The sequence below is a fragment of the Coloeus monedula genome, assembly GCF_965178545.1.
Source record: "Coloeus monedula genome assembly, chromosome: 10".
NCBI classification, from domain to species: domain Eukaryota; kingdom Metazoa; phylum Chordata; class Aves; order Passeriformes; family Corvidae; genus Coloeus; species Coloeus monedula.
The window spans coordinates 21137071-21153256 of record NC_138790.1 but is presented as its reverse complement, the minus strand read 5'-3'; the positions used below and the strand labels follow the sequence as shown (position 1 = coordinate 21153256).

General features: G+C 37.0%; 1 protein-coding gene across 5 annotated transcripts in view; it reads left to right on the top strand.

Annotated features, from left to right (window-relative positions):
- NLGN1 (neuroligin 1) overlaps positions 1–11076 on the top strand; it is a gene marked incomplete at both ends in the record, with an annotated part of 296234 nt that extends 285158 nt beyond the window's left edge. For 3 of the 5 annotated variants that reach the window (XM_082287928.1, XM_082287926.1, XM_082287925.1), the window contains 3 exons: positions 3465–3677; positions 8490–9279; positions 10254–11076. In XM_082287928.1, coding sequence (XP_082144054.1) covers positions 3465–3677; positions 8490–9279; positions 10254–11076 — 1826 coding nt within the window. The remainder of the gene's footprint in view (positions 1–3464; positions 3678–8489; positions 9280–10253) is intronic. The other 2 variants (XM_082287927.1, XM_082287929.1) reach the window with 1 other exon arrangement.
- Between the last annotated feature and the right edge of the window lie 5110 nt (positions 11077–16186).

Here is a 16186-nt window from a genome sequence, read left to right as displayed (position 1 = left end):
TTACTTACTGAAAGCTGTTCTTGGGATAAAGACAAACCCTATTGTTCCAGTCTCTGTTTTATCTCTGTGATAAATAGGAATAAGTACCTGCACCAACAGACCAACAGGCTGGGGATGATGCTGGTGTTAAAGGACTTCCCTCCAGGTGTTTAGTTCCATGAGTTTATCTGTATTGAGGCACTCCTCACTAGGAAAAGGGAAAAAAAACCTGACACAAACTGGAAAGAAAAACCTCATCTGTTTTATCAGTCCTATCTCTGATTTCATGACATTCTGAATGCTCCTAAGCTGTGCTGATACCACTGCGTACAAGAAAAAAAGGCATGAACAGGTGGTGATATTAACAGGCTTCTTATGGTTCTAAAAAATGAGATAGAAATGTTTCATGTCATGAAAGTCAACATCAATCATCATCCATCTTGTGCAGATATGGAAATCAGCCAGTGTGGTTCTTGCTGAGGAGGCGTGAGATATTCTTTTGCATCAGAGCTGTTGCTCTGGACACAAGTCATAATTTGTTTAATATAGATGAATGAGGAGAATATTACTAACACTGCCGTCTTTTCTTTTTTATTTTCATTAAACTGAAAGCTCCCCCTCCTGGCACATTCCCTGAACTGAATCAGGTTCCTGGCATCTACTTTTAGCAACAGGACATTCAGAAAGATTCTTTAAAAGTAGTATATTATAGTTTCCCAAGGATTTCTCATTTCCTCATCCATCTATGGGACTTGATATGAACTGATTTGACACCAGGGCTTTGTCCTAGGGCTTTTTCTATAATTTTAATCTGTTGTTTTTCCAGGCAAAGACTTATGGTTTCCACTCTGCTGCATATTATACAGAGTAAAGAAAACAACTTTTCCAGAAAGTTTGAGTGTTCACCTTTGTGTTCCTTCAGAGTGATCGGTGTAGCTCAGCTATAACTCCACCATCTAATTTCCTAATAAATGCCTTGGAATAATTTTGAGAAATCTAACGGATCTCTCTGAAGCAATGCTGCAGCTCTGCTGAGAGCAGACCCTGACCAGACTCAGGGAATCTGCAAGCCAGGAAAAACAAAAAAGCAGAGAGGGACATGTTTAAGTCACAATTTTAGTAACTGCTGTAACTGCTCTCATCTCATTGCAGCCTGTGTCTCAAGGACTGCCAGTCCCTCTAATCCCCTGAATCAGTGCAGTCACTTATCTGCTTAATATGATGAACTGATTTGTCACTGAATTTCTACAGCCATACACTTATGCAAAGAAAGGGGAAGACTTTCCCAGCATGTACAGCCACAGGATCCTGTAGTTCCCATAAATACCTAAGTTTTAATTTTGTTACAGTCCCTGTTACCATCCCTCAATTCCAAGCAGGCTGACAAAGGCAGTGACACTGGTTAGGGAGCTTTCATTAGATTTGCCATCGTATTCAAAGACATCACCTCTCTGTGTCCTTAAAAATTATTTATGGGGAACAACATTTTACTGGAGCGTGAAGGCAAGAATGAAGGCTCCTGTGCAGGCAGGGTTGTGCTGGAGCCATGCTTTCACGTAGCCATGCACACCAACCCTCTGGCCACACAGAGGAAAGTGAAGGAGTGTGAAGCAGGGTAAAATAACCTCATAATAATCTCAACTCATTGCTGAGCTGTAATAGTAAAGTGAGAATGAATGAATTAATTATAACTATTGTCTTCCTTTCGGGGCTTCCCCTGAATACCAAGGGGGTATTTTTTTATATGGTAGTGATGCTACTTTGCTTTTTATGCAGTTCAATAATAAATATGACGGGTTTCAGTTGCAGAAGAGTGGCTATTTTAAAGTCTAGCGTAGAGTAACAATTTACTACAGATGCAATGAATGAAGGAGGTCTATTAGGCTTGGCACATTAGGTCTGGAAGTGGGAGCATTGCTGGCCTGGCACCTTATGCCACTTTCCTGTTCCCTCTCCGTGGTTACAAAATTCAGGATTGACCTACACAAAGAAAGATGCTCGCCCTAAACAGAGCAGAGCTCAGCTGCTGAGGCAGTGAGGCCAAAGAGCTTTCAGTGCCATTTACAGCAAAGAAGGGCTGTACATAGGGCAGAACATCAAGTGCAAGCTTGCCATTTGAAGCCCATTCAGAGTAATAATAAAGTAACAAATGACACGTTCATTATACCCATGAATATAGGTACACACCCCCCCATCAGTATTCTTGTTAAATCCTTGCTATATAGATGCATATGCACATGTCTTCTTAGAAATGTCTTAAAAGCTGCTTTTATTGTCATAATGAAAGAGTAGGACTCCTTTGAGAGCCATTTGTCTGCAAAACTACTGTAAACTTCCTTTGAGTAGGCTGTCTGCACTCAAGAGAGTTAAATCAGTAGAACTTTGACGAGACTAGAAGACCTACTGATATCTAATTAATGTGGAAATAATTGTTGTAATCATTGCATTTCACTACGAAGCATGTACTGAAAAGCAGTTACGCGATTTAGTGAGCATCAAATCAGTTTGATATGCAAATGGAGGTATGGACTACTTCATAATTCTGGTAGTATTTAAACATTTGTTTATAAAGTTGAGAAAATTGGAAATGTCAACAAATGGGGTCCAAAAGCGATGTCTTTTATCAGCAGAGACTTTCTTCAGAGTTTTTGCTGTACACCTTTTAGAGTCAGTAGGTTGTAATGACAAGAGTAACAGCAATGCCAGATGTGAGGGTACTGCTGGGAGTAAAGTGTGGAACCGTCATTCCTGCACCTGACACATTCCGACGCTTTTCCTCCAGCAGGAATAAAAGGGAGCAATTGTAGTGCTCTCCAGACTACCCCTGAGCTCTTACCTTTTTGCTTTTAAGGGGCCGTGGAAACAACCTAAATTGTCTTTATCTATTTAATGTAGATTCAATTAACTCAGGTTAATGACTATGGGATGGAGCTCAGGGAGTTGAGAGCTGCTCTCATGGTTCAGCCTGGCTTGTCCTGTGGCATAAGCTGCATTTTTGGAAAAAGGAAAAGACAATGAGTCCTGCCAGGACAGGATCAAACAGAATCTACAAGGAAGTGTAACCATCACCTCTCGGGCACATGCAAAGCCCATAGCTGCATCCAAGTACAGAAATACAAGACAGAGTTGATCAAATCATGTACAAAACAACTGCAGCTTATCTGTCTGTTAAACCGTTACTCTTAAACTCAGTACAATCAACACAAAGTCCTTGGTAGTAATAAACTGTGACCTAAGATTTAGATGAGTATTTTGTCTCGGATGTATCTTTGCTACATATATTTATCATGGCCAAAAGAGAGGATACCGAATATTTTTATTTCAGGAGGAGTGCAAAATTGCAAATTGTTCCCAGGAACTATGGAAAATTATGTAGTTGCACGATATTTAATGGCATATACTTCTGAAATCTTACTTGGAAGATTTTAACAGGATCACTCAGAAGAGCCCTTGCTAACCCCTTCTCTTTTCATTTACTTCAACAGGATTTCTGAGCACCGGGGACCAAGCAGCAAAAGGAAACTATGGCCTCCTTGATCTAATTCAAGCTTTGCGATGGACTAGTGAAAATATTGGGTTCTTTGGTGGTGACCCATTAAGAATAACTGTTTTTGGATCTGGTGCAGGCGGTTCATGCGTCAATCTGTTGACTTTATCCCATTATTCTGAAGGTAACCGTTGGAGCAATTCAACCAAAGGTATTATGCAGGTTGCAAATTTTGACAATTTTGGTGTCTGCATGCCACCACCATTAGTACTATGTGATGTTCTGTATATTCTCTTTGTTTCTATGAACTGTTGAGTTCAGCTCAATATTAAGAAACTTTTTAAAGTCAGTACAAGCTTCCTTCTCCCTCAGCTCTTCTCTGCATGTTTAAATTTTGGGTCACTTTCTTCTTTTTCCTATGGAGCTTTGTAGAAACACTTCATAGCCGACTTCTGAACAGCATTTTCTTGGTGCATCATTTTTGTCTCTTTTCTTTCTTACCTAAGGGTGTCCTTTTTGGAAAATCAGTCAGTCATGCTCACAGTAGATGAGGTCATCTATATTCAGACAGTTGTGAAAGGCGTGTTTAGTTTCTCCCGAGGAGCAGAATTTAAGGAAAACTAAAATGACACAGTTTCTCTTTTCAGGCTAACAGCTGAATTGCTCAAAACTATTATTTTGTGTGAAGGAAATGAGTAACTAGTTCAGAAATCTTTTGTCTGAAACTGCATGAACTTCACTTGCTGTCATCTAATGAAAGAATGGTTGAATGTTTTGCATGCATGATCCAAAATTGTCAAAGCATCCAAGTTGCAAATGGATTTCCTTCTATATGTTTTTTTCCTATTCCATAACTAACACCTTTTCTCTCTAGTTGAGGCAGACAACAGGAAATTAAAATCATGTTGTTTGAGGCACCCAACTTATTTTTTCCATGATTTTTGCACCACAGTTTCACACAGTGTCTCTCATTTGCATGGCTATTGCTTATTGATCATGTTACTTTTGTCTTACTGTTTTCACATATTTTTATCTGTATTAGTTTTACCAGAGACACCACACTGTGCCCGGTGCATATAATCCTCCACTAATTTCTATTGCTGTATCTCCATGGGGGACTAATTGGCTGGTCATAAAAACATAATTCTGCTGACATTAAAAGAGCTGCATTTCCCCAAAGTCATGTTACAAAGACCACTGAGGTCAGTAGAAGTGAGAGATTCTTTAGACCATGCCATTATGCTTTTTTAAATGAGAGAAAAATATAACTTCTATGAGAAAAGTCAAGTGGAAAATAAGACCGTGGTCTCAATTTTAGTCTAGTTCCACAATTTAATTTTTAATGTTATCTCTTTTTTTCTTCCATAATTACCTGCACTTAAATAGGAGATATTTAAAAGAACAAGCCTATAAGAACAAGATGTAAGCATTACCTCACATCATTACCTTCAGGTCACAATGCACCATCTTCTTTTTAGCAGAACTCTCAAAACAAACTTTATCATCAAGGATTAACTCCACTTCAATTAGGACAATATCTTCCCCTAACTCTTTACTTGGTGTTAATATCAATCTTCTTGGTATAATGTGACAGCAATGCAAAATGCCGTATTTACAATATTTGGACAGTCATGTGTTGCTTCCTATCAGCAAATGATACCCTGTCATATCCCAACACAAGGCCAGAATTCTGCCAAGAGCAGATTTTGTTCAGGGAAACTGAGGCACTAAGTTTCCAACACAGCAGATCAAGGCCTTTTGGAGGGGTCTGAAGAAGATTCAGTAAAAGTAAGTTTTTAAGGATTTCTTTTAGAAGAAAGCAAACCCATGCTTTGATGAAATTTGGATTTAAAAGAACAACTCACCACACTCCCATGTATGATATAAATTGGTCAGGTTCAAATAAGAAAAGTTATTTCCTAACATTTCCAAACCCCCTTTTGTTTCATGTTATTTTGCTTCACATTCACATTTGAAAGCTGGATGGAGGACTTTTTACAAGAGCATGTAGTGATAGGACAAGGGGGAAGGGCTTAAAGTTGACAGAGGGCAGGGATAACTCAGATTATGAAGAAATTCTTCCCTGTGAGGGTGGTGAGGCCCTGGCACAGGGTGCCCAGAGAAGCTGTGGCTGCCCCATCCCTGGAAGTGTCCAAGGCCAGGCTGGATGGGGCTTGGAGCAACCTGGGACAGTGGAAAGTGTCCCTGTCCATGGCAGCGGGTTGGAACTGGACGAGCTTCAAGGTCCCTTCCAACCCAAACTATTCTAGGATTCTGTGATTCTATGATTGTCAACCAGTGTCTTTCATAAGCTCTAAATTCAGAAGCTCTCTTCCATTCTGTCGTTTCCCTCTGAAAGATTCCCTTGGCACTTGAGAGAAGGAATTCAGCCTATTTTAAGATGGAGCTGTTCACAGCCACCCACCTGTGAGTGGGCAAAGCAGCACCCATCTTCAGAAAGCGCTCTGAAAATATAGACGAATATATGCAAATTATTATTATTTACTGTGGTGACACTTTGAATAAGAGTCACAAAGCACTATGGCCCATTGAACATTTAAATCTTCTTTCCATCAGTTTGAAGCCCACAAGCAATAATAATCATACACATTATCAGATAAAAATGTAGTTCTCCATCCTGTGACGTACAAATTTCTGCCACGAATTATGTGACAGAATGAAAATAATTTTTCATACCATTCATTTTTCACCAAATGGTTTGAGTGGAGGAATAGCTCTGTCAGCATTCTTTAGCACAAGGAGGGATGTTTACTTTCACTTCCTCAGATGACTTTATGGCCAAAGGACTTGACCACTTTTACTTAATCCAGCATCTGATGTTTATGTAGCACTTAGCAAGCCACAGTGTTTGTATCAGCATTTTCTTGTACATAGCTTACACTTCCTGTCCTTGTTCAGACATATTTAATAAAGCAATAAAAATAGATTTACACAATATGCAAAAACCCACACACATCATGAATTATCATAAAATACATCTTTGTGAAAATTCAGCTTTGTCATTTAGTTACATTTATTACAATGCCTGGATCCTGTGTGGTAATTCCACTGACTTTGAGCTGATTTATACTAGCTCAGTATCTGACCTTATAAACATGCAAATGTATTTTTAGCTGTTTATAGCTCAAGTTCATTCTTATTTTTACTCATATCTTGCAAGGAAATAATATCTTGGATATGACTTCTCATAAATTTAAGAGGAAGCTTGAGTTTACACATTTCAGTCTCTACACCTATCTAATTTGAAGACTTTTGGATTAGGACCTAATACAATCTAGAATGATTTTAAAATTCCTGAGAAGCTTGTAAAACGTTTCCTGCCAGCAACAGATTCCAACTTATTTTTGAGTGTACAGGGTCTGGTGCTGCAGTACAGGCTGTAAAAGCATCTCTCTGATTTGATTTAGAGGCTGGGGAGGTTTTTTATCAATAGAAATATGTTACTTAGCAAAGTAAAAGCCATCTTGTGCATTATTGGAATAAATTTCTGAGCTAAGCTGATCGCCTTGATTCCAGTTCCTCAAGTGGGAGTATTGAACTATTCATCAAGCATTGGACCAAAGATTCTTGGTGGAATTGAGTGAGGCCAGGTGTCACTTTCCGTCCCTAAGTGAGTCCACCAGAGTGAGTGGAATGACTCCAGCACAAGTAAAACAAAATTTTTACCCATATATCTTAAACCAGCGTAATTTTTGAACACTATCGACCATTTTGTGTTACACAGAGTGACCTATAGGAGGTAGGGTGCAGTATAAAATATTTTCCAGTAGTTTGTGCAAAAGGTGTGACACTGAAATTAACTTCTATGAAAATTTTAAAAAACCCCTCACAAAACAGCAGAAAGGCCACAGTTACCTAAATATAGTCTAAATACCTATTAAATACAGTCTAAATTACCTAAATATAGTTTCTGAGCATTATTTTACACAAGGTTCAAACCTATAATCTCTTTTAGAACCCAAAGTACCCTCCTCAAATGGAGTGGAAAAATGCAAAGGGAGTATCAGAACAAGGATGAGTTTTGATTGCATTAAAGCCAATAGTAAAATATTTGCATTAATTCACTGCCTACAGGGGGGTGAGGCTATCATTCACGACATGTTTTTAAAATTGTTACAGAAGAGAGAGGAAAACTTCAATTTTGACATATTTTGTTATTTCTTTGGGTAGAATTCCTGGTCCAGAGTGCTAATTAAATCAGCATAAATTCAGGTTAATTGCACTGAAGTCTTTGGGATTTACTGCAAGTTTATATGCACTGCCAGATCATTCTGTCTCCCTTAACTAAATACCTGAACATATGTTTAAAACCCTGAATTACAAAGCTAAACAGTGTAAAATATATCATTTCCTTTTTTATGTAAGTGTGATCAATATAAACCTTAAAAAAGCTCCTTACAAGAAAGGATTTTGACTTAGGCACTTACAAATTTAATAGCTGCCTGGTACCTTCTCATCTATTACTCCAGAATATAAACTTTTGCAGTGATATACAATTTAAAAGCACTGCATTTTTCAAACCGAGTTTAATCCCAAAGAAAACATTAAACAGTGTAATAGATTTATTTAACACACAGTTGTATGCATGCATGCTGCTGATGGCTTAAACAATACCTAAAACTTCAACCCATTTCAGAGACCTGATGGCTTTTCCACCAACCTATAAGGTGCTTTAAGAATTTTTTTTAACCTCATAGTGTTATCCTACATAAGGTAATGATACTCCTTTTTCTTCCTGAGCTTTTTTTGAAAATCTGTTGCTCAGCTGGACTATATTGAGGGAGAATCATTTGCTTCAGCACGTACTGCATTTATTTTGTGCACATTACCTGTAGGTACAACAGTAGTCAGATCTCACCATCCCGTGTATTTAAGTACTATTAAGATTCAGGTATCTCTTCTGTTAAAGTTTTCTATTGTTTCAAAGAACTCCTTTGAATCTTTCAAAGTCTGTGGCTGTTTCAAGGTCACTTCAGTAGTTTTCAAATATTTCTCCCCACAGGACTTTTTCAAAGAGCAATAGCTCAAAGTGGAACAGCTCTCTCCAGCTGGGCAGTTAGTTTTCAGCCTGCAAAATATGCCAGGATGTTGGCTACAAAAGTTGGTTGCAACATGTCAGACACTGTAGAACTGGTGGAATGTCTACAGAAGAAGCCTTATAGAGAACTTGTCGACCAGGACATTCAACCAGCAAGATACCATATAGCCTTTGGACCAGTAATTGACGGTGATGTGATACCAGATGACCCTCAGATCTTGATGGAACAAGGAGAATTCCTCAACTATGACATCATGCTGGGAGTTAACCAAGGAGAAGGGTTGAAGTTTGTTGAAAACATTGTGGATAGCGAAGATGGCATATCAGCCAGTGATTTTGACTTTGCAGTTTCTAATTTCGTCGATAACTTATACGGATATCCGGAAGGCAAAGATATATTGAGGGAAACTATTAAATTTATGTACACGGACTGGGCAGACCGACACAATCCCGAGACCAGAAGGAAAACACTGCTGGCTTTGTTTACTGATCACCAGTGGGTTGCACCAGCAGTGGCCACAGCAGATCTTCACTCGAATTTTGGATCGCCTACATATTTCTATGCCTTCTACCATCATTGCCAGACAGATCAGGTACCTGCATGGGCAGATGCAGCCCATGGAGATGAGGTTCCTTACGTACTAGGAATTCCCATGATTGGTCCTACTGAGTTATTTCCTTGTAATTTCTCCAAAAATGATGTCATGCTAAGTGCAGTGGTGATGACGTACTGGACAAACTTTGCAAAAACTGGGTGAGTACCAGATAATGAGTGGTCTTGTACGCAAACTTTGGATGGAATGGTGCTTTCCATTGGTTATCTCCCTTGGGAATGCCTGTGTACTTGTGGGATGAATAAGAGATTAAGAATTGAGTTGGATATTTATGTTTACTGTAATGTCCCTTGGCTCACTAACATATTTTAGGAAAAAGAGGGGAAAATATCTTTGCAGACTTTCTGCAAAGAAATTTTAAAATATACACAAAACTAATTAAGGAAACTCTAGAAAAGTGTAAAGCTAAGCATTTAACATATGTGTATAGTTAAAACCAGCTACAGTAGTACCTGCTTTTATCCCACCAATGCTTTCATCCTATGCGACAGAAAATTATATAAATACTGCATCAAATATAATACAGCTTCTTTTAGTAGTACATTTGGTCTTTAATTGACCCTTCTGACCACAAAATATGTGACTTTAAACTTGGAAAGTTTTAATTATTTTTTTTTCACTGGAGTTCAAAAACCTTTGCTACCTTTGACCACTGTTATTTTTGACTCTGCATTGCACTGAGTTGTGCTCTGCCATGATCCTTCCCCTCTGGAAGGCCACAGATGATTCACAGGAACAGAAATGCAGAGCTGTATGAACTTTATGCTGCTAGAAAAGACAAGAAAATCTTAATGTTCTCTCACACTTGTCTCTCATAGACATTTGTCCACATCACTACACCCCAGGCAATCTTCCCTCAGCAGCGCAAGATTTCACTGTGAGAGCGACACCAACATTTTGGAGAACCAGGGAAGCTGCTGAAGTCTGTGTAAAAGAAGGGTTCATTTGCATAATGCTGTTTCTAATCAAGATTATTAAGGCCTCTAATTTTAGGGAATAGCACTCTGCTCCATCCAAAGGCAGACTTAAACATTTAGTATAAAATCTTAATTATGTTAATTTTATAATTCCGTTTGAAATGCTTTGTAACATTGGAGATATCTTTTTCTTTTAGTGACCCAAATCAACCAGTGCCGCAAGACACAAAATTCATCCACACAAAACCAAATCGTTTTGAAGAAGTAGCATGGACCAGATATTCTCAGAAAGACCAACTGTATCTTCACATTGGATTAAAACCACGAGTTAAAGAACACTATAGGGCCAATAAGGTGAACCTTTGGCTGGAACTGGTACCTCATCTGCACAATCTTAACGACATTTCACAGTATACCTCTACCACAACTAAAGTGCCATCGACTGATAATACTTTCAGACCCACAAGGAAAAATTCTGTTTCAGTTACTTCAGCCTTTCCTACAGCCAAACAAGATGACCCCAAACAACAACCAAGCCCATTTTCAGTGGATCAAAGGGACTACTCAACAGAATTGAGTGTTACTATTGCGGTTGGCGCATCTTTGCTGTTCCTGAACATTTTGGCCTTTGCAGCGTTGTACTACAAAAAAGACAAGCGGAGACACGATGTTCACAGGAGATGTAGCCCACAACGTACCACTACCAATGATCTCACCCATGCACAAGAAGAGGAGATAATGTCCCTCCAAATGAAGCACACTGACTTGGATCATGAATGTGAGTCCATCCATCCACATGAGGTGGTTCTTAGGACCGCCTGTCCCCCAGACTACACACTAGCTATGAGAAGGTCTCCTGATGATATCCCCTTAATGACGCCCAACACCATCACAATGATCCCCAACACTATACCAGGGATTCAGCCCCTACACACATTCAACACATTTACCGGAGGACAGAACAATACTCTGCCCCATCCTCATCCCCACCCCCATTCACACTCAACAACCAGGGTATAGCCAGACAAGATGAAACAAACTTTATTTTTTGATGGATTACAGTAGGTGATATTACTGAAGATTACTTGGCTTTCAACCTACAAGACTCTTACTATTTAAATATGGAGGAATATTATGTGAATATACATATCAAGAACATTTGGGGTTTTGAAAAAAATGAATTGTACATATATCAAACGAACTTAAGAAACAACAAAACAAAAGAAAAAAAAACAAAAACAAACAAACAAAATAACAAAAAACCCAACTGTTTGCAATTGCTTGAAGCAGTTGTCCTGAATGATACTTTTTCATTCACATTCAAGTATTAATTTTTTGAAGATTTAAGTTACATAATGGAATTAGGCATGTGCAACACAAACAGGAAAGAACTATGACTGAAAATTTTGAAAACCTATAAATATGCACAAGGGACACACTAATGGAATGTCAGATAATTTTCACCAATTTTTATTTGGACCTGTTTTCTTGTGTAGACCATATTTACATATTTGAATAAGTACACAAAGCACCAATGCTGTTAAGGCCTTAGAAAGGGGCTCATGCTGAAATCTGCCAGTCAGAGAAGTTTTACAGTCTGGCAGGTACAACATTATCACATAAGTGCTGTCAGTATAAAAGTTGCGGGAATAAAGGAAACTGGATATTTTTAGCACGATGTGCATGATAATTTATATGCTTGGTGGCTGTGCTGCTGATTAAGCCGTAATTAAAATTCTTCTCATCCCATTGGAGTTTTTAATAGAAGCTTTTTCCATCAATTGGCACAACCTAAAGAAGTTTTCTAAAGGGGCAAAAGTAATTACAGTAAAATATTTCATGGTAGCTTCTGAAAGAGAAGGGATTGCAACAGTTCTTAAAGGTATATATGGCATTCTAGGTGGTGGACCCTCACTGATATGAATCCCCAACAAAAAATGTATATTAATAATGTTCTTTTTCCTTTCCACCTAAATAATTTCTAATTTTGAAATAACTATAACTTTAATGGAATCTCCTTTGTTGAAGGATTTATAATTTGCTGTGATTTAGTTACCAAATATTTAGTTCAAATTGATAAGGTAAGGTGTGTCCAAAAATTTAATTGCAATGACATTTTGCCATTTAAAAATGCCCCAATATTACTGCTCTGATTACACCTTTCAGTTTATTGTTTCAACTCATGTTGCATGTTACAAAGTTTACTTATAATACTTTAATATAATGTTAATTCCCTTTTTGCTATACATTATCTTTGTCATTCCAATGAATTCTCTAGACCAGATGGCAAGAGGGTAGAAAAAGAGGGTATGTAAGAATGGGGAGAGAGCCAACAACTGGAAATTTAAAAATCTGGATACTACGTATGTTTGTGTGATTTGAAGTGAATGTTCTAAAATCACGAGAAGTTTTTCATTCCCCTGTTGCTTTCCAGTAATTCTATACCACGGTCCTTTCAAAACGTTTGTATATGTAATCAGATGTACATTTATATAAAAGAAATAATTGAGATGGACTTAAGAGCACATCCCTGATAAATACTTTCTCTCTTACCTGTACTATATTTCTATTAGACTAAAGTTATGTGATTTTTTTTTACATTTTTTCAAATTACTAGCAATTTTGATAGTTTGTAAGATAATGCGAAGAACTTTCTCTGACAAACTAACTGCAGTAACAGAAACATTTCTTTTCAGTTACTCTTTTTCAAGAATGAAAGCTTATTACACACAAAAATTGTATACTACTTGATGGAAAATTACTTTGTATTTCTTGGCCATATTACTGGTCACTGAGTGAAATAAAGATAATCTGGATAACGAATATTATTCCAATGTTAAGAGACCTGATCTTTGCTCATTAAAGAGCTAAAATGTTTATTGCTGTTTTGTCATTTTTTAATGAAGTAATGGTAACTGTCTCAAATAAAGAGTAATATCTTAAGACCATTCTGGTTTTTGAAGACATGAGCATGCCTTCTACAATTAATAAAACTGCATATTTATGGGCCAGCCCCACCGCAGCCACTTCTTACAGAAATATTGATATTGTGACTGTCATCGCACGTAAATCTCCCCTAGATTTCAGGAATGAGTTAAAAATGCAATATTGACGCCAAAGAAAGGATGAGGAACAGGCCTAATTGAAATAAATCTGCAGTATTCCACGATGGGAAAAGAAATCACTTGGGTTTTATTGGGTGATTGAACTTTTATTATAAAAATTGCTGGGAAGTTTAAAGCATGTTTGCTAACATTGAGCACAGACATTAAAAATTAAGCTGAAACCAAAATAAAGTACTGTAATTTCAGTTATTTTATTTACCTATTAAAAAAAAATAATAATATTGTATACTTAATTAGTGCTTGTTGCAGTCCCCAGTTTTAAATTAAGGTCTTTTTGTAGAAGCATAAAAAATAGTCTTCAAAATCCAGGGCGGTCTGTGTGCAATTTCTGCCTGATGTGGTTGTGCTTTTAGACTGTGACCTGCCAATGTAAACCAATAAAAAGAATTGTCTGCCATCTGATAATTATTGTTTAATAAGAAGATTGTATTTTGCTATGTTGATGAAACAAAACAAAAAAAAATACAAAAATATTGATGGCCATAAAACAAGATATTAATGAAATATGATTTTATGTGCTTTTCTTAACTTTATCAAAACCAAAATAACTTTCTACTATAGTTTATTTGTGGCCATATATCTATATATCTCTATATATACAGTATCTGGTAATTGTTTACTTTTATTAGTTACAAAATAAATGATTTAGGTAAACTGAGCATGACACTACACTTTATTTCTGTCAGCCAATAGTATTTAAAATGTGAAAGATGAAGGCAACAACACAAATTTTGTCACTTCTGTTGGGAAAAAAAAAAAAAAGTCCATTCCTGTGATGCAGATACTGTGAATGATATTTTAAGTGGCTACTTTATACTGACGTTACAGCAGCTGGCTTTCCAAAAGTAAGATGGTGTCCCACGTTTTAACACAACATTAAGAAAGAGCAAGAGATGTTTTAAAGCTGAAATGAGAATATAAGAAGTGGTTTTGGAATATCTTCATGTGCTTCATGGAATATAAGTTTGTTCTTTTCAAAATATTTTATCTGTTTGATTTGTTTTTCATGGTAGCCTACACAAAAGCAAAACTGAGTGTGATATTTAATTTCTTGTATCATCCCTGAACCAGATTTCCAATAAAATTAGGATATGAGTCAGTCTTTGGAAGTTCAGTAAAAATATAAAGAGCCTGCATTTATTGATTTCACACTTTTGTAAATATGTTTGCAGACCTTTTTAAAAAAATGTATTCTACCATTTTGAGAAAAAAAAATAACAATGGAATCATTGTCTCGTTTATCTATTAAAATTACAGGCAATATAATGTGCTGTGCTGACATTTCTAGGAGAAATAAAACCGATAAAAAACGCATTTCGCTCAATGGTATCTCAGTTGGTTATACCTGGTATTCTCCACCCACAGAAGACTTGCGAGGCATGGATGAACTTCCTGGATATAACCTTCCATAGGAAAATGTAGTCTTTATATTTGTTGTCTGTACTAAACATGGATTCCTGTGTCACAAGTCTTTAATTATTGGATGTTTTTGTTAGTCAAACACCCTGAAAACCAGATGAATAGAGGTCTAACAAATAAACATGTTACAGTTTTAAAGACACCACTGCACAGAGGATGCTGGAATTTCTGTTGCCAACTTCACTAGGAGATGAAACAGCTGACTTCATAGGAAGCTGTCAAACATCATGGCATTCCTTTGATGTTTGGAAGTTGTTGCTTTTTCCCTGTGATGTTAGTTTAAAATATTGGCCTTTCCCCCCACCTTTTTTTCTAGTAATGAACAGTTACACACGGTCGCTTTTTAGTGTAAGCAAACATTAGATAATTTAATTATTATTGTGAAAATGTGCTTCCAAATAAATTAGATTAATGGGAAATTCCCTTCAGAGGTTTTGTTATTTTTCATTCAAAGCTCTTGTCAAAATATCTGTTGCAGCAGTTCTGCTTTTTTTTTTTTTTCAGTCTGCAAGCTAAGGGACATTCTCCAAATGACATTAAAAATCTCTTTTTCTATTTGAAATAATAACACTATAGGATTAAGATGCCCTCCTGAGGCCTCCAAGTAAATATGAACAATTTGAAACATGGTGAATGGGCTTTTACTCTAAACATTCTAATTTGATTGCACTCTGGCATATCAATATATTTGTATGCAGACCAGAAATCAGCAGCATTTGATAAAGTGTTCAAGAGAACTTCGCAGCAGAATTGATGAGCTCATCACCAGCCATGCACAAAGTCCCTTTTCTCTTGGGTTCTGTTCATGACATTGTATAATTAATTTCTTATATAAAAGGTTCAGTAAAATCTTAACTTTGTGAAATGGGAAATTGTTAGAACAAGGTAACAAACTTTATCTGGTGGAAAATGTTTGGAAAAAAAACTGTTGAGAGTCACCTAGGAGGTGTAGATTTTTATATGCAACCTGGTTTTGTTCCTTTTTGTTGATACTATAATTCTCAGTAATTTGTACACCTGGGAAACCATTGTTTCTGTAAGAAGGTTTAGTTTCAGAAAAGAATTTAAGTATTGTATGCAAATTGTGGATTAAAACCTGAGTTTCGTGTCCCTTGCTACTGGGATGAATGAAAAACCTCATAGTAGTGCAACAAATTTGTACAAGAAAATTTTATACAGTCTCTTGAAATTTATTTTTTTCTCATTTGAAGATAAGAGTACCATCACAGCAGTAGAAGTCATGTATTTGTCTCAGAAAATGCCTTTTTGTTTATATATGCATCTCTGTCTCCACATGCATACCCACGTGCACTACTGCGGCCAATAAAGGAGATTTCAAAAAATGTGACTAACCAGGGAATTTTACCTTTTTGCACCATTCAAAGGTGTGGAGGTAAGGCCTGCTCCTCATTCTGCATTCTCCACTGTCACTGAGCAGCTGATAAGATGATGACAGTTTTTTTAGCTCCAGCTGAATTAGCATTTATCGTGGGACCATTGGAATCAATGAAGCCCTGACAATTTACACCAGCTATCGATCTGCTTCTGGACCTTTAATGTTCATCATGGCTCATCTCACTGTCCAA